This window comes from Erpetoichthys calabaricus, chromosome 14 (genome assembly GCF_900747795.2).
Source record: "Erpetoichthys calabaricus chromosome 14, fErpCal1.3, whole genome shotgun sequence".
NCBI lineage: Eukaryota > Metazoa > Chordata > Cladistia > Polypteriformes > Polypteridae > Erpetoichthys > Erpetoichthys calabaricus.
Window position 1 is genome coordinate 63,731,370 of NC_041407.2, and position 22,359 is coordinate 63,753,728.

General features: G+C 37.7%; 2 protein-coding genes across 4 annotated transcripts in view; both read left to right on the plus strand.

Moving 5' to 3' along the window:
• LOC127525858 (uncharacterized) overlaps positions 1 to 22,359 on the plus strand; it is a 485,542-nt gene that overhangs the window by 359,848 nt on the left and 103,335 nt on the right. The gene's annotated exons all lie outside the window — the stretch shown is intronic.
• LOC114664543 (histone deacetylase 1) overlaps positions 5,676 to 22,359 on the plus strand; it is a 681,169-nt gene continuing 664,485 nt past the window's right edge. For all 3 annotated transcript variants that reach the window (XR_007933430.1, XR_007933431.1, XM_028818704.2), the window contains exons 1-2: positions 5,676 to 5,800; positions 16,797 to 16,909. Coding sequence is in view for 1 of the 3 variants with exons in the window: in XM_028818704.2 (XP_028674537.1) it covers positions 5,749 to 5,800; positions 16,797 to 16,909 (165 nt within the window). In the remaining 2 variants the exon portion in view is untranslated. The remainder of the gene's footprint in view (positions 5,801 to 16,796; positions 16,910 to 22,359) is intronic.

Here is a 22,359-nt window from a genome sequence, read left to right on the forward strand (position 1 = left end):
TGATCAAAAGATTGTCTATAAATTACTGTTTTGGGTCAAAAATAGGTGGGAGCCCCAAAAAGCTTGACATCTTGCATAACTAGACATCAAGAATCATCAAACAGTGTATCATATGTTGGCATTCTCACACTTGTGAGTCAGGAGGCACCGGATAAAAAGGAAGTGAAGTATTTCTTATAAACACAATAAAATAAAATTTAAGAAAAGATGGCAATCCATGGCAAAATACATACTTAATGGTTAACAACTTAAAATCAGACAACTTAAAATTGATAAGCACCTCGTGTTGTCTTTTTACCTGTAATCCAGTCGATCATTGCTTTCATCTTCATTTCCTGATTTAGTGGTCTGAAGAATCAAAAATTTTAAAAGCATGCAGTTAAAATTATTAGGGCTGACACAGATGATTTGGTAAGTATGTGTCAGAGGGTAATGTTTAAAAAAACGGGACGTTTTCTCAGCCGATGACAGGCACCCATTATGCTCAGAACATAACTTCAGTAAATTAGGAAAGATAGCTGCTTTAAAGAACCACTCAAACTGCTAGAGATATTCCTTTCTTTCCAGTGCCACACATCATCTTAATAAGGAATGATGGAGATAATAAAAAAGCTAGGAGTGTGCAGTTTTTCACATATATCACATAACCGGTTTAGGTAAAAAATGTACCATCAAACTGGTAGAAATAGTGAGTGGAGAATTTGTGTAAATAAATTACAAATTTTAACCTGTCTTGTTTGTTTTTTGCATTTTTTTTATTTATTCCATTTCCATCTGTTATTGGATGCAACTGAGATAACAAATTTAATGTTTTCACGCATAAATATAACTAAATAAAAATCTTAAACCTATATACAGTACAGTAGCACCTTTCCTACATAAAAAATAGTTCAGATTGCTTTACTGGGAATTAAAAGAAGAAAACACAGGTAAAATACACGCTAATATTTAAAAGTAAAATGAGAAGAATACACAAGTTGCATTTTTCTTACAATTTTCAGCAGGTCCTGGAGTCAAGGCAATAATACGTTATGTAAAGGTGGAAGCAGTCAAACCATTTTCAATGTTATACACAAGAAGGAAGATTTAAAAATCAACTCGAAAGTTAACTAAAAGGAATTTAAGAACTGGTGTTCAAGAACTAAGTTGTAGTTATCATATTTAAAAAAAAATGTAGAATGACTGATTTTCAAATTATTTATCTTCTTTGCACCTAAAGTAACATAATTAATTGAATAGAGTGCACCTATGGGCAATGAAGTTGTTCACCTTGTCAAGTTAAACCTTCTTTCTTCAAAACAATTCCTAATCCTTAGGAAAAATAGAAAACAACATCATGAAGAGAAGGGACCATTCATTTACATTTATTTGCTTAGCAGGTGATTTTTATCCAGAGTGACAAATAAAAGAGGTCAATGTATGTGAGTAAACATCAGTCTGGGGGGCTGTTTGGGATAGATTGTTACAGGACTAGGTTAGCCACCACAAGTGAAGAAATCAGAACAAAAATACAAGTTGTGGTAACAATTCCTAGATTATAAATCCTAACAGCTAGTATCAGCCATACAGAAAATCACGAAACAAGAGTCTTCAAAACACTTTGAGGGTGTCAGAATTCAGAATGGAGGTGGGCAGCTTATTCCACTAGCTAGGAGCTACACATGAAAAAAGTTTGGACTGAGATTTGATACCATGCAGAGCTGGCATCACCAGATGCATCTCATCAGCAGACCTGAGTGTTTGAGAATGAGCAAAGGACTTTGCAAGTGTCTCTGTGTTTATAGATGCTGATCCATTGACTACGCTGTAGGTAAGCATCAAGGATTTGAACTTAATAAGGGCTGCTACAGGGAGCTATTGTAGTGATCTGAAGAGAAATGTGCCTGCTTCAGCTGATTGAACACGAGATTTGTCATTAAATCTTTTGCATTCAGAATGTAACCTGTAAAAGAAAATATATTAAACACATTAAAATTCTGAAAAGCATAGTAAAATCACTTTTAAAGTGACAGACAATAGGCAAATTTACACACACCATGCCGATAATAGCACTATTTATTGAGGTCACCAAGAAGCCTATGGCAATTCTTAAGGTAACTTAATCTTCTGAGGATGAGGTAGGACACATTGTGCATAAGAAAACAATCACTTGGGTGCTTACCAAAACTGGGCTTTGTAAGACAGTGTGGCATGTGGCTGGGGGTGGTACCCAGCTGGTACGCCCAGGAGGACCAGAGGAGTGGGGGCCACGGGTTCAGAGCTTTGAAGCTCAACCCTGGAGGGGCCCGTGGTCACCGCCAGGGGGCGTCTCAATGCCTGGGGAGCCCTGGACCTCAGCACTTCCCCCACACCAGGACGTGACGGGGGAAAGAGAAGCAGGGACACCCGGAGTGCTTCCGGGGATACAGCTGGCACTTCCACCACACTGGGGCGTGTCGGTGGAAGATTGCCGGAGCACACCTGGAGCACATCTGGGGGAACATAAAAGGGGCCGCCTCCCTTCATTCAGGGCTGGAGTCGGGTGGAAGAGGACAAGGTCTGAGAGAGGAAAGAGGCAGTCTGAAGAGAGGCAAGGCATTGTGGAAAGAGGCCTGGACTTGTGGGGTGATTGGTGCTGCGGTACTGGGTTGTGCTTTTCTGGGAATTGTAAATAAACGTGTGTTGGACTTTAAACGATGTCCGTCTGTCTGTGTCCAGGCTATTTCACACAACAGTAACAAAAGAATAGCCAATGTGGAGAAAAGTTTACATCACAACTCAACTAGTTTGCCAGAGGGCATATGTTAAACTAAATTAAAGTGGAAGATGATTTTATGTTTGAAGAAGACTTAAAATGTATTCTTTTTTTCTTTATTTGTTAAATATTAAGCAAAATCACAGCCTGACAACAAGCTGCAATGGAGATACATCTCAGTGTCAGGGTCCCAGAAAAGTTGTAAAGAGAAAAGTTAACTACACTTACAAAGAACATTATAGTGGAGAATTGTGGAGCAGGTCAGTCAAAGATCAATCGTCATTTTATTGAATGTGGCAACAGTTGAAGTATGATGGACACAATTTTTTTTTTTCATTTATTCAGATGAATCTATTTTTTTTTTTATTCTGCATAATGAAGTTCTTTCTTTATATAAAAGACACTCGTGTCATACTACAATGAATTTAAAGGTGAATGCTATTTATAGCCATTGTAAATAAATATAATTTACTATAAACACTGTACCGCTTACCATGAAAAGCAGATGGAAAGATGAAATATATATAATATTTTGTTCAATATATCCTCTGAAAAATAGAAAAATCAGCAAACGATCCTGAATATGATTTTTTTTTTCAGAATAAAAACAATCAAATACCAAATACATTTTCAAATTAAGCATGGTTACATTCTGCATGTTTTACAACCTAAGGATCTTATTGTTTTTGCTTTTCAAAAGAGTATTTTTACTTTCTATAAGAAATGGTTGTTTGCTGCTTCAGAATAATACACTTTTAAAATGTGATGTAGTGGTAGATACAACATTATATAAGTGAAAGTTGTCATAATGGAAATGTTCATCATCAGGTGTGTGGTGTCTGAACCACCAACTTAAGTTTCAATGGCAATGTGAGGCAGTTGTGTGAATTCTTCACCTGCAATACAAAGACAAGTAGTAAGCAAGCATGAATTATATTCAGATGGATATTTGATTTCACAACATAGAGCAGATTCAGAAACACTTCCATCCTCTTCACTTTCTGCACAATTTGTGCTGTAGATTTAATTTTAAATGGATAACTTTGCAATTTTTGTCCATCAATCTATACTCAATGACAAAGTGAAAACATGATTTCAAAAAGGTTTGCAAATTTATTAAAAATCAAAAGCTGAAATCTTACTCATATATGGTGTGTATTCAGCTCCCTTATTCAGTTCTTTGCAGAAGTCCTTTTGGCAACAATTACACCTGCAAGTCTTCTAGGTAAGTCTCGGCAAGCTTTGAACACCTGGATTTGGGTGACAGTTTATCTCCATTCTTTCTGGAAGATTGGATGTGAAATGTCTGTAAACTTCAGGTCCCTTCACAGATGTTCTGTGGGGTTTAATTCTGGGTTTTGACTGGAACACATAAAGACAGTTAAAAACTTTTCCAATCCGGCGATGTCTTTGCTGTATGCTTTGGGTCATTACCTTCTAAAAGGTGAACTACTGCATCTCTCAGTCTGAGGTCGTGTGCACTATGAAGCAGTTTTTCTTCAAGGATCTCGCTGTATTTGGCTGCATTCATTCTTCTCTCAATTCTGAACTGTCTCCTGTCAATTTCGCTGAGAAGCACCAACCATAGCATGCTGCTGCCATCACCATGTTTCACTGTAGAGATGGTACTCAGCAGGTGATGAGCAGTGCCTGGTCTTCACCAGATGTAGTGCTTGAAGTTGTGCTTAAAGAGTTCAATTTTTGACCCATCAAATGAGAAAATAATTTTCCTCCTGCTCTCTGAGTGCTATTTGGAAAACTTTTACTTGAGTGGTTTCTTAGATGCTCTACCCTAAACACCTGAGATGGTTGTCCTTTAGACAGGTATTCTCATCTCAGCAGAGGACTTCTGAAGCTCTCTTAGAGTGACCATTGGGTTCTAGGTCACTGGATAGTCCATTTAGCCGGATGGCCAATACTTGGAAGAGTACTGGTGGTTCCAGACTTCTTCCATTTCACTTATTGAGGCCACTGTGCTACTGGTAACACTCAGGGCTTCAGAAATGTTTTTATACCCTTGCCCTGACTTATGCATGACCACAATTTTATCACCGAGATCTGCAAAGAATTCCTTGAACTTTGTAGCTTTCTTCTGACACAGTGTTAAACTGTAGATCCTTTATTACACAGGTGTGTGCCTTTCTAAACAATTTCCAATCAAGATGTTTTGTGTGGTTATATTAATAAATGTACGAGTGGGTCTTATTTAGTTGGAAATTGTTGGACTGGATGGGTGTAGAGTCATCTCCTATGGTAAATCAAATTAACAATAATCATACCAAGAAAATTAAGTTCATATTTTTACCATTTGAAAATCACCTTAACCCTTTTTGCAAGTAAGTTCAAATTTATTTAAGATATTATCAAATGAATACATGTATACCATACCAGGATCCATCCATTTTCATTTGGATCAGCACATTGTCCAAGCCAGAATATGAATCCAACATTCTGAGCCTGTGAGATATTTGCACATATATGACTGTAAAAATTGTACACAAAACTAAAAGCAAGAAACAAACAAACAAAAACGAAAAACTATTGTAAAGTATGATTGAATTGTACAGAGATATCGCCACTCTTAAAAAAAGTTGAAGCACAACGAAAATAACTGTATGCATAATTAATATTCAAATATTTTCACTTTGTATCCATTATTTTACATTTATTGTATTACACTTAGAAGTACTGTAGTCTTCTAATACTTTATAAAAAGAATCCATTCCGACTCCGTTTATTCATTCTGTCTCGCTCTCACGTTTCGTTAACAATTGAGCCAAAATGGCGAGAGGCGACGTAAAACTTTGTTGCCGCCTTTAGCCCTCCTTTTTAATGACGCCACGAGGATCACAAAGATTGGTTGTTAATCTACATATTTAAATATGCCGGGAGAGCTTTGCTTCTGGATTGGGTAAAACGTATTGTCTCTCAATGTCGAATGTCATTTTCACGAGGGGGCGGACCCGTAGAGGTCTACAAGCGGTAAAGCTAGCTTTACTTCGTTTGGAGCTAAAATGGCGTTCACGACTCAAGGAACAAAGAAGAAAGTTTGCTATTATTATGACGGTAAGGTGAAACTCCAGGCTGTGTTCCGGGAGAAAAATTACAGCACGCTGGCATGGACATGGAATGTTTATTTAAGCCATCAGAGCAAGTCTGCTGTTGTGCAATTGGCCTCGTGAATCAGCATCCTACCGGGATCTGTAATATAGGTTGCGAGCGTGAGCGGCACAAGGAAGTTGACTTTAGAGGGGTGTCGCTCATCCATGTCCCTGTGCCGGCAACCTACCGGTTAGCGCCCGGTGTTGCCGGAGAACTTACACCACCATTTCTGTTTGATTGAAATGAAAAGGTTGATCATGCGATAACTGTAGTAAGGTTTACTGTTGTGTTGCATTAGTTTAAAATTATTACCCAACTTTGCTTCCACCATACTGGTAGGCCGATCAGTGATTTAGCTTGTGCCGGTTAGTGTATATTAAAAAAGGCACCCTATATAACTTTACAAAAGGATTCGGTTCTGCGCAGTTAAAACCACGCGACGGTCTCCGATATCTTACCTGGAGGATCAATGTTAAGGAATACCAAGTTCAGGCATCAATGGGTGCAGAGGTTTGCTCAGGCTTCAGCTTTTCACGTTTGCTAGATATCTTTCTTTTTCTGATTATAGAGTGTTTGCTTTGATTAGTGATATTTATTTTATATATATATAATAAATCAGCGTAAACGTATAAAAAAGCGTGTCTCATTTGTAGTTGCAGTGTGTGTTTACTGTATTTGCAATAGAGTACCATTTGCTTGATGCAAAAGTCGGTTCTTAGCCCTCTTAAGATCATACATCTTTTACATCAGCGTTGATCCTGATGTTTTGAAGTAAGTGATATTCATTTTGTTTTATCTTTGTGAACATTAATTGTTTTTCTCATTTAGTAAATATTTCTGGTTGCTTCTTTTATAACACTGATATTTAAATTTTCTGGTCATTTTTAATTAACAATGTTTTTTGTCATGCACCTTTTACCAATGCTTAGATGGTCATGGTTAACTTTCCTAAAATCAAACTAAAAGTAATAATTGGTCTTTTTTGCACAGTGTTGAAAGCTTAGCGCATGCAAGTAGGAAATTTCCCTATACTCTGTACATGTGACAATGTTGAACCTCTTGAGCTTGATGTGTGTTGTTGATATCCCTCTCAGTGCTGAATTCAGCTATCACTATAGCTAGTAGTGGTACTTTCTGGTCATTTTACGAAACTGAATGTGCCAGCAAAATAAGTTCGCCTTGGATCAGTTGTCCTACATATTCTTGGAAAATAATAATTTTATTTTAAGACCGCTGCTTTCATTGAATACATCATTATAGTTCATGGCATTTATTTACAAGAACGGTTACCATAATTTCAAAGTTTGATATAATACTAAGCAAAGAGTATATTATGTAACTCAATAAAAAAAGCTTATTTTAAAGAATAGCAATTCTGTATGTTTTAAAATCTTTACAAAGATCAAAATAAATAATAGACATTTTAGTGATTACAATTAAATACTTCAAGTAGTGCAGTGTTTTGTAAAATCTTAAAGTTAAGTTCTGTAAACAATATGAAAAAAAATACTGAGGTAGTACAAAGTAGTGTTACAAATGTCATTAAATTGTAATTTAACAAGGACTGCAATCTTTTGCAAGTAATATACATAAACAATTTTATAACAAATATTAAATGAACATTCATGTAAAAAGAACATAGTGCACATTTAATTTTAAATAAACTATCATGACTTTGTATCTTTTAAACTTTTTGCAAGAAAGGCTAGTATGTTAAGTAGCTCTTCCACAGGGCATACTTTTGTTGGGCTGCAAATAAGCCCTGATGTGCCAAATACTTACTTTGAAGCACAGCTGGAATTCTTTACCACACAGGAAAGTCACACCACTAAAAGAGTAACATACTATGGCGTATGGCAGCACACTTCTTGGGGACAGTTTAAAAATTGAGGGAGCAAAAGGAGCTCCAGTGCTGAAGACTTGTTCCTGATTGAATAGCAAAGAGTAAAACTAGCTTGTAGGTCAAAATAACTGCAGATCCCTGTCTTAATGCATTAAGCATTTAACTGATTACAAAAAACATTTTAACCTAAAGAAAAGTTAAGCAAAATAACACCTTTTATTGGCTAACTAGAAAGATTACAATATGCAATTTTTCAAGGCAACTCAGACCTGAATAAGGGACCTGAGTTGCCTCAAAATCTTGTATATTGTAATCTTTCTAGTTAGCCAATAAAAAGTGTTATTTTGCTTAACTTCTCACTACATCCATAATGGCTAACACGGTACAACACCCTAGTAATATAACCTAAGGAAAAAAAAAATGTACATCACATCCTGACTTCAAACTCAACAGTTTACAGGTTTATACTTATTAATGTTTCCATAATTTAGAAATGAGGTACATCCCAAAATGGTTTGTATTAACTTGCATGATGATCCTTTAAGCAGGGCTGGTCAACCCATTAGGTGACACAGGGGGCCGCCTAGGGCACCATCACCTAATGGGAGGTATTTCAGTAAGTAAAGGGGTAACTGCCCCAAACACGAACTGGGATTTCCTCACCTGTGGCTCCATGTGGACTTCAGCTTGCACTTTCTTTAAGTGTTTGACAAAATTGTTTGTGTTAGCCACTGTATCTTGTGGGTTTTCCATGCCCATTTGCTGCAAAAGGCAAAGTAATTCCAGACGCCACGCTGGCTGTCCTTATTGTCAATTAAATGTGGTAGTGAATGCTTTGAAGCCACTAAAGTTGCCATATTAACACCAGTAGGTGGGTTGGGCTGAAATGGGGCTGCAACTGCAAACGCGGTGACCTGGAAGTGTGTTCATAATGCAGACTGCAGAATCGATACCATGAAAAATGAGTATTAAAGTAATTTTAAAACAAGAAAATTTAATACTTTTGATAATCATACTATTTATATCAGAGTAATTGTGAAGCAGGAACCAAGATTTTTATGAAAATGGTCTTGTTTTACCACTTCTCCATTACTAGTGGAGGAAGCAAAGTTGCAATAAATATTGAAATTAGACAGTTCAATAAAAAGATGGATAGACTATTTTTTCAGTGTTTTTTAAAGTGCTTTGTTAAATTTGATCTTTCCTTTTGCCTCTGCCAGGAATACATTCAGAATACATATCCACTCTATAGTTAATTGTTTTAAATAACATTGTGTTTGTGTGGTTTTCCATCACTTTAAGAATACAGTAAACCTGAGAGAATATGTACTGGCTTGATAATGGTTAAAATTGCTCAGTACAGTATATTCAGTTGGCAGCTGCACAAATCTTATATCTGCGGCATATGTACAGTTGTAAAAAGCAGGTGCACATTCATGGTTTTATTTACCAGGATGTGACAAACTTATCATCTACTTCCGAACAACACCTAAAATTAGATAAATGTAACCTCAGGAGACAAATACAGTAATCCCTCGCTATATCACGCTTCGACTTTCGCGGCTTCACTCTATCACGGATTTTATATGTAAGCATATTTAAATATATATTGCGGATTTTTTGCTGGTTCGCGGATTTCTGAGGACAATGGGTCTTTTAATTTCTGGTACATGCTTCCTCAGTGGTGGCACGGTGGCGCAGTGGGTAGCGCTGCTGCCTCGCAGTTGGGAGACCTGAGGACCTGGGTTCACTTCCCGGGTCCTCCCTGCATGGAGTTTGCATGTTCTCCCCGTGTCTGCGTGGGTTTCCTCCAGGTGCTCCGGTTTCCTCCCACAGTCCAAAGACATGCAGGTTAGGTGGATTGGCGATTCTAAATTGGCCCTAGCGTGTGCTTGGTGTGTGGGTGTGTTTGTGTGTGTCCTGCGGTGGGTTGGCACCCTGCCCAGGATTGGTTCCTGCCTTGTGCCCTGTGTTGGCTGGGATTGGCTCCAGCAGACCCCCGTGACCCTGTGTTCGGATTCAGCGGGTCGGAAAATGGATGGATGGATGGATGCTTCCTCAGTTGGTTTGCCCTGTTGATTTCATACAAGGGACGCTATTGGCAGATGGCTGAGAAGCTAACCAACCAGAGTGCGTATTACGTATTAAATAAAACTCCTCAAATATATTGTGAGCACGGGGGCTGTTTGCACCCCTAGAGGATACGGCTGCTCCTCAAAAAACGCTGAAAGATTACCTTCACATTGCTGCCATCCTTGCTGGGCTTACACGTGGCTGCTTTGTCAAGCGATATGCTTCCTGCACAGTGCTTCGCATACTTAAAAGATCAAACAGCACATATTGATTTTTGATTGTTTACTTTTCTCTCTCTCTTGCTCTGACATTCTCTGCTCCTGACGGAGGGGGTGTGAGCAGGGGGGCTGTTCGCACACTGGCCTAGAGGATACGGATGCTCCTCTAAAAAATGCTGAAAGACTACTTTCACATTGCTCTCTTCCTAGCAGCTGCTTTATACGGCGGTGCTTCGCATACTTAAAAGCCAAACAGCCCTATTGATTTTTGTTTGATTTTTTCTCTCTCTCTCTCTGACATTCTCTGCTCCTGACGCGCACTCCTTTGAAGAGGAAGATATGTTTGCATTCTTTTAATTGTGAGACGGAACTGTCATCTCTGTCTTGTCATGGAGCACAGTTTAAACTTTTGAAAAAGACACAAATGTTTGTTTGCAGTGTTTGGATAAAGTTCCTGTCTCTCTACAACCTCCTGTGTTTCTGTGCAAATCTGTGACCCAAGCATGACAATATAAAAATAACCATATAAACATATGGTTTCTACTTCATGGATTTTCACCTTTCGCGGGGGGTTCTGGAATGCAACCCCCGCGATCGAGGAGGGATTACTGTAAATAATACTTAACAGATTTTATGGTATCATTATTTATTCATCAAGCCCAAGCCAGGTGTGAAAAAGTAAGTACACGCTGAGATTCACCATACTTTGCAGTAATAACTTTGAATTAGTAAATATTCTGTGTGGCTTTATCAGTATTTTATATTGTATCAAAAGAATGTTGGCGAATTCGTCAGCTGTACTGCATTAGCTTATTGATTTTCTTTTTTACTGAGAGCATTCATTTATGTACATCCCTCTTAAGATCATACCATAGCATCTCAGTGGAGCTGAAGTATGGCCCTGTCAAAGTCCAAACCAAAACATTGATTATTTTCTTGCTCATCCCTTCTGCAGTGTATTTTGTACTGTGCTTATGGTTTTTATGCTAATGTATGATCCAGTTTGGCTAAACTTAAACCAGAGCTGCACATTTTTCTCTAAACTACCGTGTAAAGAAGAGTTGGCGATTTAATACAATGAGGCATCCATATTCAAATTTTCACCCATTCCACCACTGTGCTTGAGAGTTGGTGTGAGGATTTTGTGGTGTCACACTGTATTTGGTTTTCTTCTAGCAATTAAACAAAAACACTGTGGTATGGATATAAGTTTTGGGTACTTTGCATTTTATTTTCATTATATAGTCTTGATTGTTGGGTGAATCTGGTTGTATGTCAATTATTTGGAGGACTGGCAACTGAACTGAAGGCTTTAAACTTGTAAATAATCCTTCTCTCAGTAGAATGATAGAGTTCATATTGTTTGAAAATTACATTAACCCTTTGCAAACTATTGAATAGCAATACTTGCTGTTCTGAGACCACTGGAGATGTTTATTTTGTCCTGATATGGAAGTAGTAAGGGTGTGAATTCAATGTTACAAATGGCTTCTGCTTGTTGCCATATTTATGTATTTATTTTGGTTACATAAATGATAAAAACAGTTGTGTGGTGTTTGTTGTATGAAGTTAGATTTATCAAATTTAAGAACTTTGTAAGAATTTGATGCTTACTGTGGCTTAATATACAAAAACATAGAATTAAAAGAGGGAGTACTTTGGTTTTTCAGATGAGTAAATGTGCAGTTCAGTGTAACGTACTGGTTAGGATTCATACAAAGGTGCAATTGACAAATAACTGTATTTTGATGACATTACTGAAAATGTAGTGAAATGAGAGGATTGTGAAAGTTTTAATATCACAAATCAGTAATTTAGGGACATACATAAACCAGATATTAACTTTCCACCATGTACAGTGGGGGAAATAAGTATGGAATGTGTCAACATTTGTTTTTCAGTAAATATATTTCCAATGAGACTATTCACATGAAATTCTTACCAGACATTGGTAGTAACTGATGAAATCAACAGATATACAGAATTCACATTAAAGGCCCTAAATAAAGGTATATATATAATAAAGTGGAATGACATAGGGAAAAAGTATTGAACACACTAAGAAAAAGCACAAAGACAAGGAACCAGCTGAAATTCATAAGTAGTAAGTAATTCCACCCCCTATCTGTACAAATTGATATCAGCTGGATTAGTACATCTTGATGGGCTATAAAAAGGTGTTTTACTACCAAGGTGTCACACAAGAAATATATCGCGATGGATAAAAGCAAAGAGCTCTCTCAAGACCTTTGCAACCTGAATGTTGTAAACCTTATGAAAGGAACTGGTTACAGACCTATTTCAAAACTTCTTAATCTTCCAGTGAGAACCATTGGGGCCATTATCTACAATTGGAAGGATCATCAACAACAACAACATTTATTTATATAGCACATTTTCATACAAAAAGTAGCTCAAAGTGCTTTACATAATGAAGAAAAGAAGAATAAAAGACAAATAAGAAATTAAAATAAGACAACCTTAGTTAACATAAAAAGGAGTAAGGTCCGATGGCCAGGGTGGACAGAAAAAACAAAAAAAAACTCCAGAAGGCTGGAGAAAAAAAATAAAATCTGTAGGGGTTCCAGGCCACGAGACCGCCCAGTCCCCTTTGGGCATTCTACCTAACATAAATGAAATAGTCCTCTTTGTAGTTAGGGTTCTCATGGAGTCACTTGATGCTGATGGTTATACAGACTTCTGGCTTTTAATCCATTCATCATTGTTGGAACATCATGGTGCTTTGGGTAGATGGTGGTGGCACAAGCCACCACCAATAGGACACCGGAAAAGGAAACAGAAGAGAGAGTAGGGGTTAGTACAAATTTTGAATGAATAGTTATTATAATGAATTGGATATACAGAGTGTCAGGATTAAATTACAGTGAAGTTATGAGAAGGCCATGTTAAAGTAATGTGTTTTCAGTAGTTTTTTTAAAGTGCTCCACTGTATTAGCCTGGCGAATTCCTACTGGCAGGCTATTCCAGATTTTAGGTGCATAACAGCAGAAGGCCGCCTCACCACTTCTTTTAAGTTTTGCTCTTGGAATTCTAAGGAGACACTCAGTTGAGGATCTGAGGTTGCGATTTGTAATATAAGGTGTCAGACATTCCGATATATAAGACGGGGCGAGATTATTTAAAGCTTTATAAACCATAAGCAGAATTTTAAAGTCAATTTTGAATGACACAGGTAACCAGTGTAGTGACATCAAAACTGGAGAAATGTGTTCGGATTTTCTTTTCCTGGTAATGATTCTAGCAGCTGCATTCTGCACTAATTGCAAACGATTGATATCTTTTTTGGGTAGTCCTGAGAGGAGTGCATTACAGTAATCTAGCCAACTAAAGACAAACGCATGAACTATCACCCCACTATCAACATACACACACACACACACACACACACACACAAGCTCCTTGTAAGATTTCTGACCAGGGAGTCGAAGGATAGAAGAGTTGCCCAAGAGCCAAGGACCACTTGGAAAAAGCTCTAGAAGACGTGGAGGTAGCAGGAACAATTTTTACAATGAAAACAATAAGCAATGCAGTCTACCAGCATGGCATCTATGCACGTTCAGCCTGAAAGACTCGCTTCAAGTTTGCTATACAACATTTGGACAAGCCTATGAAATACTGGGAGATTGTAGTCTGTTCAGACATCATATTACACACCATGTTTGGAGTGAAATGGCACTGCACATCACCCAAAAAACACAACTGTTTCCCATCACATGGTATTGGCAGACATGTAATTGAAGGAACAATGAATGGGGTCATGTACTGAGAGATTGTTGACATTAATATGCTGCCATTTACCAGGATGATGAGGATGAGATGTGTTTGGACCTTCCAGCAGGACAACGATCCAAAACATGCAGTTAAGAAACTTTTAGTTGGTTTCAGAGAAAGAAAATCAGATTGTTGGAATGGCCCAGTCAATCACCTGACTTAAATCCTATTGAACTTTTGTAGAAGGAACTAAACATCAGGGTTCACAAGAAGGGAGCCCCAGAATCTTCAAGATTTAAAGACAATCAATTTAGAAGAATGGGCCAAAATCATACCTGAGCCCTGCAGGTGATTGGTTTCTTCACAAAGGAAGCGTCTTGAAGCTGTCATTACAAACCACGGCTTCTCCACCAAGTATTAAATTATTGTGTTCATACTTTTTCCCTGTCTCATTCCACATTATTACACATACCTTTATTTATTGCCTTTAATGTTATGAATTCTTTATATTTGTGAATTTCTTGAGTTAATGCCAATGTCTAGTGAGAATTTCATGTGATTACCATCTTTGGAAAAATACTGAAAAAAATGTCATGTTCAGTACTTAATTCCCCCACTGTATAATGCAAAACTGAAATGCCAAATGTGACACCGATGAATGCAATAGGAAACTGGAGTAGTAATAGTGTTGCTGGAGAAGAAAAATCATTGCCCATAAAGTAACTAAGATTACCTGTGTACACTTATTAAGTGTGAACAAATACAGTAAGTACAAACAGCTTAAGCCTCAAATGTAGCCATTCATTATAGGGTACACACTCAAGCATTACATGGTGATTTTAGAGTCTGCAGTCATCACAGTATGAACATTTTAAAGATATTGGAGGAAAATCTTAATAGCCAAACAACAAAATTTACGTAAATTCCACTGTGGGAGTGTACCCAGTCTCCTTTGGCTCTGAGGCAGCAGCATGAACCAATCTACTCACACTCTGCTCAGTTAACACAGAATGAAAATTAGGACTTTGTGCATATTTGTGGCAAATGCTTAATACAGTTGGCAATAAGTTCAAATTGATTAATTACCCTTTTTTAACCGAAAACATAATCACATCAGTGGAAATAAATATAACCAGAGCCTTTTAATACAAAAGAACACTGAAAGGTGGTTATTTCTATATTATTTGCCAGCTAAGAATATAATAAAAATAGTGAACTATATGATCTTGGAGATCTTTAACATTTTCTTCCTCTTGCTTAGCTAATGAAGATGATTCATATGGTTCTCTGTTAATGGAGTGGATTCCAATATCCACTAACTAGACAAAGAGCCCGTTTCGACAACGTAAGATGAAACGGGCACGAGTTTGTGTCAGCAGTGTATGAAGAACAAATGATAAGTAACGAAGAAGTTGTTTTATAATGATTGTAGTCCGCTTTACTCATTACTGTACAGGCTTGTACTGTTAGTTGATGAATTTTCCAGGCCTATAGTATAATATTGAATGATGAATGTTCCAGTACAATATGGAATAGTAATAAGTATAAGCACCACAAACCTGATATAGATGTATTGAATGAATGCGTAATTGAATTGGAATGCGTAATTAGGCCTCGAGCTGTAGTCGAAATCGCCTTTCAGGCCTCTAGAGCTTTAATCGAAGTCGTCTTTCCCTTTGAATTTTTGCGGCCGTAAATCCACCGCCTGCCGCGATATTGGGGTTGGATGTCGGTCTCGTAAGGTTTTTCGGGCAGCTGCGCAGAAGGCGACTGCGCATTCGGCTTCGGACGGATGTGAGTGAGTGAGGAGGCAGGCGAATTATGTATTAAGATATATTTTATGGCACCAAAAAAGCACAGTAGGTGTCAGGCATGTACAGATCATATTGGAAATTGGGCTAGTATCCTATAAATGAAGGAGAAATCAACACATTATAATGGACTCTCTGCTGCTGAGTGACAAGATGATGCATTCAAGAAGGCACAGTTTGCAGATGGTGTTTGATCTGGAAATTATTTGTAATGTTTTGCAGTAAAACACTTTGACATTGAAGGCAATGGAATTTGAAATTGCACTGTTTGCAAGATGAGGCACTTCCTTTTTTAACCAGGTGACCCGTTTTCCTTTTATATAGCTGTGGGAAGCACTGATTTGATCATAATTGAAATGAGGAAAAACCATTCATTGTTTACTGAAACACAGTGGAGTGGATAAATGTTAATTCATTTGGCATAACCTATTATAAGTTATCCAAACAAAACAAGGCATCTTGTGAAGTAGTGATTCGATGGGATATGTGTTCAGTTAGCTTAAACGAGTGTGAGGTGTTTTACTATGTAATAGCATTTAGAGATGTCACTGTACCATAATTTTTGTATTTGATACCAATGCTAGTGAAATTTGAAACCACGGCAATAACAGAAATCCCATTCAGTGATATTTCATTTAAGTATCTGTATTACTAAAGTGAACAATATTGTAACTTTTTTATGTAATACAATATAGATTATACTACCAGTCAAAAGTTTTAGAGTACCTCTGTTTGTCTGATTTTAATTCAAATATAATCACTTAAAATGCAATGAATGACCTAAAATGGTAAAAATGTAAGCAAAAAGCCACCAGTGGTTTAAATTAAAAGTTTAGTTCAGTCAAAACTGAAAATAAGGGGAATTTTGGAATATAACTAATGGGCTTTCTTCAGGGAACAACTAATGGGTTACCACTTACAAGTATTCTGCAGCAATTAAAGTAAATTGAGTCCTGCAAGTTGAAGCAATCAATTCACACAGGTGTCTCAGCTTCTGGTGGTTACTTAAGAACCCACTGTCTGTCTTAAAGCAGAATAATGCAATGGCCTACCCAGTGCATTCTCTATGCATTCCATTACAGCATTTTAAGCTTTTCTTTTAAAGTACATATGTCAGTTTATTTGGAATCAGCTCACAAAAGGTCATAGAAATGATCCAAGATAATTTTGTATTGTCATGCACATCACTACTTTAGTTATTGTAACCTTAACAGCTGACTTATTTCAAGTACTGGGTTTCATTCTAAATGAGAATTTACCAAAATCTTTTATTTTTGTTTTAGGGGATGTGGGAAACTATTATTATGGACAAGGTCATCCAATGAAGCCACATAGAATGCGTATGACTCACAATCTTCTACTCAACTATGGACTTTACAGAAAAATGGAAATTTATGTGAGTATTGTATTCAGGTTAAGACTGTTTTCCTTTTTCATAATTGACAAAATAACCACTATATTTGATTCCTTTCATTATTTTAATAGACTTAAAATGCTATTTTAAAGAGCCCCTTTAATGTTAATCATTCATTTTAGTCCCTTTAACCCACACACAGTTTCACATGTAGTTTATATATTAGTTGGCTGCTGAATTGACACACATTTGCCTCATACATTTAGGTTAAACTAAAAGTCTTTAGGTCAGTTGTATTTAGGCTTGGGCCCATAATTGAATTTTTAAATGTTGATATTTTTAAGAGGCATATCTGTAATATTGAATTACAATGACCTTGCCAGCATATTTGCTTATGACATTAGGATTACATTTTCTCCTATTTTAGTTCTGATTAACAAAGAGTATTACATATATTAGGGATGCTTTGATAACTTTTTGAGACAATACAAAGAAGCTTCATTGATGCATGGGGCATACTTGGGCTTGGTGGGAGGGGTGATGCACATGGCCGTGACGTAAAATCAATCATGACTTCTTTTAAGTTTTGTAATGTATTTCAGAGTGCTTAACAAATCATAGCCCTTTCTATTAAAGAACTAATAAAAATGGCTTGAGCTTGTAATCTAAATTGGTGATTGTCACAGTGATGGGCATGATGGAAATCTGAAGGACGCCTGACTCTTTTGTAAAAGTATATGTAGTAGTGGATTATAAAGGCATGCAGTGCTTTATTGGCAACTTGTCACTTCGACAGTTTTAAATCAGCAAGCTTTGTAATGGCAGTGTTCTGGTCATTATAGAAATTGGTTTCCTCAAAATTCCTTGCTCATTCTTATGACAATCCTTTTATTTATACTCCGTAATCAAGGTGGAAAATTGGTTTATTTTAAAGCAAAAAATAATAATCAGAGAAAAAATGCATTTTATCTTTTAAGTGACAAATCTAATAGATCAATTGGAATGGTTTGTTCAAGAGGATAATAATGAGGCAAAGGGCAAGCACTTTTTGGAAAAGAAAGTGACAATATATAAATGTCAAGCTGATGTTTTAAAGTATGTATTTACATTCTTATCGTGATATTCCCCTCTACTTAACCCTTTACCTGTTTTCTTCAAGTATAAGTGTACTCCTCAGGTTCGTTGCTGGATTGGCCTGCTGTCACACCTTAAGATTAACATGCATGCACACACACACACACACACACACACACACACACACACACACACACACAGACCCCAAACTCAAAAGTACCATATGAAAGATGTATATACATGCACTTTAAACCACACAAATACCGTATGAATAACACATACACAGAGCGCTTTCCCTAGTACTCCAAGTGACCTAATTGTCCTAGGCACGAACAGTGCATGATGTATTAGATATACCTTCGACCTAAATAATACTTTTGGTCTGCAAGAATGTGTTCGAACATACATAGTCTCAACATCCTTGGCTATAGGCCATTCATCAACCAATGAATGTCTTACTTTAACACACTGTTTATTATTGGACAGAACATCTTCGTCCTCAGGTCGATAAACTTTGCAGCTCAGATCATATGGCACTTTCTTACTGCTCCAGGTGCTCAAAAAAATTACCTTATTACTTCAATCACTCCAGCTATACAGACAAAGTATAGAAAGTTAAAAGCCCTCTCGTAACGTCGCTCTCGCCCTCTCATGACGTCCATCATATTTATTTTTTTCGTGTTTTGGCGATTACATGTCTCTGTTAACACTGTTCATGTCACATTAATAGGGAGCTGTTTCTTGTCCTTCAAACCATTAAAACACAAAAAATTTTTATTTTGGTATCAACAAATGGAGGAACATCTGGCATTGCCGGTGTAGACAAACCAAATTGTCGCTTCATTCAAATCTTGCATCAGTGTTTACTTGCTACTGTTGTTTATGCTGGAGGTCCTCCCACACACCAAGTTCTATATGGATTACAGTGGATGCATTTAAGTCGCACCCCAGCATGACGCTCAACTGTGTACACCTGTTAGAAAATGGACAGATGCTTGGATTGATGGACATCTGTAGAAATGCTCATTAAAGAGAATCAGATTAATGCGAAGCCTCTGTTCATTTACTAGGGTTGTGTGGCACACTGTTTAAAACCGATTAATCTTCTTATCTTTTCATCTCCTCTTACAAATGCGTGACAATGCAAGTTAAATGATTACACCTCATTTGATCAACATAATTTTGCTTTCAAAGCACACACATCTGTTTCTGATTTAATTTCATAATGGGATAAAAATGGTAATAACGCAAGGTCCATTTCTGCATTCACATGCTGAAATTTGTTTGCACAAATGCAAAAACATTTCCAGATTACTGCTGTTTGTCTTTTCATCATGTTGATGCAGTGCTGTATCATCGACACTGTGTGCCTTCTATAAGTAGTTTTTCTTGTGTTTCATTGGGCCTTCCGGAGTAATTTGTCTCCATGCAAGTGTGTAGTACTGACTTTCTCGGTACTACCGATACTGTATTAAAAAAAAAAAAAACAAAAAAAAAACTGGTAACATAACAGTTTTGGAACTTTGGTACCAAATTAATACAGAAATATCAGTTCACATCTACGGGTGGTGTTCAGTAATTTATCTACCTCAGTAGGAAAGAAAAATGTTTTCAAAAAATGTTTGTTTTATTTTTCAATTTGGTCCCCTGATAGCTCCATACACTTCATCCAATTTTCCTGCAATGACTTTAACCACTTTGAAAAATAATCTTCTGTTTGACCTTCAAACCAGGACGTCACAGCTACCTTGATGCCTTCATCACTTGAAAACTACTGTTCACTGAGAGATTTGTTCAAAACTTGTAACACGAAATAGTCTGAGGGAGCCAAGTCAGGACTGTAGAGTGGCTGGTTAAGCTGCTGGAACCCACATTCTCGGATGGCAACCGGTAAATGATGTGACCTATGAATCGGCACATTATTGTGAAGAAGTTTACTTAATTTGCACGAGGACTGTCCTGACATCCTGTCTCTTGGAATGTTAGACTGAGCCACAACTGTGCATGAGTAACATTGATACATGTCCCAATATGCCCAGACTTGTTTCAATATGTTTGCTACTTTCTTTCATACTCGGGTAGATAAATTATTGAACACCCCTCGTATATACAGGATTACTCCCCAGATTATTTTACTCAGTCTATTAATCCATCCATCCATCCATTTTCCAACCCACTGAATCCGAACACAGGGTCACGGGGGTCTGCTGGAGCCAATCCCAGCCAACACAGGGCACAAGGCTATTCCATTTTCTTTAATGTAAAAGCTTATATTTTAATCTTCTCACTCCTGAAATTTGAGTGGCAGCTATCTAAAGTTTAGAATGTCAGATTGGTCAATGTATTGAACTCTGATCAAGAGATTTGGAGTGAAAAATCACAAGTGGACCTAAAATGGTAAAAAGTGGGACTCAAATGACCCTTGATTACACAGCAGCCAAACCAGAGTCTCCACGCTCAGCTGTGCTTCAGTTCCATCACTCTGTCTTAGGGCTTGTTTATACTTCATGCTCAGAACATGCATGCATCATGGCTGCCACGCTTTACCAGTGTTCATTTGACGCGTCCACTGAGTATGTCCTCAGAAATTAACACGACGCATGCGCGAGTTGCAGTCCCAGCAAAAAGTCGGGGGGCGCAATGTGATGAAAATCAGAATGTGACATCAGAGTCTGTGTTTACTATCTACATGTGACAGAAAGCCGCTTTGAGGATTCTACAGGATCAATGTGCCTGCTGCATTGTTTGAACAGTTTGATGTGGTGAAGCAAAATGCCAACATACAAATGCATTAGTGGTGGTTTTATATTCAAGTGTCACATATTCCCCATCGTAATAACACGATACATTTTAAAAGTCTCACATACCATCTTCTGTGCCGTCATCAGAATGTAAGGCGGCGTATTTGAGCCACAGAGATAAAAAAGTTACGGACGCAGTGAAAAGGTGTATTTTATGAATAAAGTGGAAATTTCGATTCAATTTTCAAATGTTCACTTGAAACTCATAGTGTACTTTATCATTAAAGTAGACTGTCGTAAATGTCATCTTAAAACCGACCCAGTTTTTAATCGCTACGCACTTCTGGGGCTTCCTCCTGACCTGACAACAGCAGCAGCAAGCAGCAATAGCTCACCACACAGAACACATTACATTCATGATATTCCAGTTCTCTGCACATTTAGAATCCATAGATTTATACTTGATATCACTTTCATGATGAAATAAATTAAAGTATGTGCGTTAAATTTTACAGATAAATCGTTATTTTCATTTAAGTAATGAATACTGTTAATAATTACACACATGGGGGTGACACGGTGGTGGAGGGGTAGAGCTGCAGTCTCGCAGGGAGTCCCGTCGCTAGTGTTCCCTGCCTGCAGTTTGCATGTTTTCCTGGTAGGGTTCCACAGTGTGCTCCGGTTTTCTTCCAAAGATCTGCAGATTTGGGGTTTTGGTGACGCTAAAATGACGTTAGTGGTCCTATTCAAAGGAGTGACATGTCATAGGAGTGACATAACAAAGGAGTGAAACCTCAGATATAAATTTCAAAGGAGTGACAACCAACCATCCAAGTGGTAGCAACGATTTTTTTGGTGAATGTACTTTCAGTTTTGTGTGGTAGGTAACTCCAAAAAAATGTCACTCCTTTAATACGGTATTGATGTCACTTCTTTGTTATTTCACACGTGACGTTAGTGTATACGAGTAGCATATTCGCCTTGCGTTGAGCTGATGCCCTGTCCAGGGATTGTTTCTGCCTCGTGCCCAATGCTAGCTGGAATGGGCGCATCCCCGGATTGATGGATTTAATCATTAAACATCCTTTTCAGATATATTTTGGCAAGTTGTCCTCAGAATATAATGGATGTTTCAGGCAATTCACAACACTGCGAAGCCGAACGTTTTCTCACCGTGATGAATTCTCACACTGCCACCTGGTGGAATCTTCCAGATTTACGTAAAGTAGTACACGCGCAAGTATGAACAGTAAAATGCTTGTGTAGCAGTAATGTCCGCTGAAGCATGTGTCACGTGAAGTATAAACCTGGCCTTAATGGTGCTTCTGCTGTAAGACTCCACTACTGTCTTTCCCACGCCCCTTCTCCTCTTCCACGTCCATGACCTGCACTAAATCAAGTTTTTCCAGTGCTCACATTGGCTCTCATGGAAAGCTCCCTCTTGCTTCCACACCCTCTTTGAGCCGATCCATGCTAGGCTGGAGACTGCTCGGGACGATGCTCCAAGACCAGTGGATTTCTGTGAAAGAGTACATCTCTTTCTCACCCCTCCACCTCACAATTAGGCTGTTCAGCATATCTGTCTCTGTCTCTGAGGCCTAGTCTTGTAGCCTTACAAAATTGTGCTTAAAGTTTTCAAAACTGAAAACCAACATTTACAGTAATGGCCCTATAAAA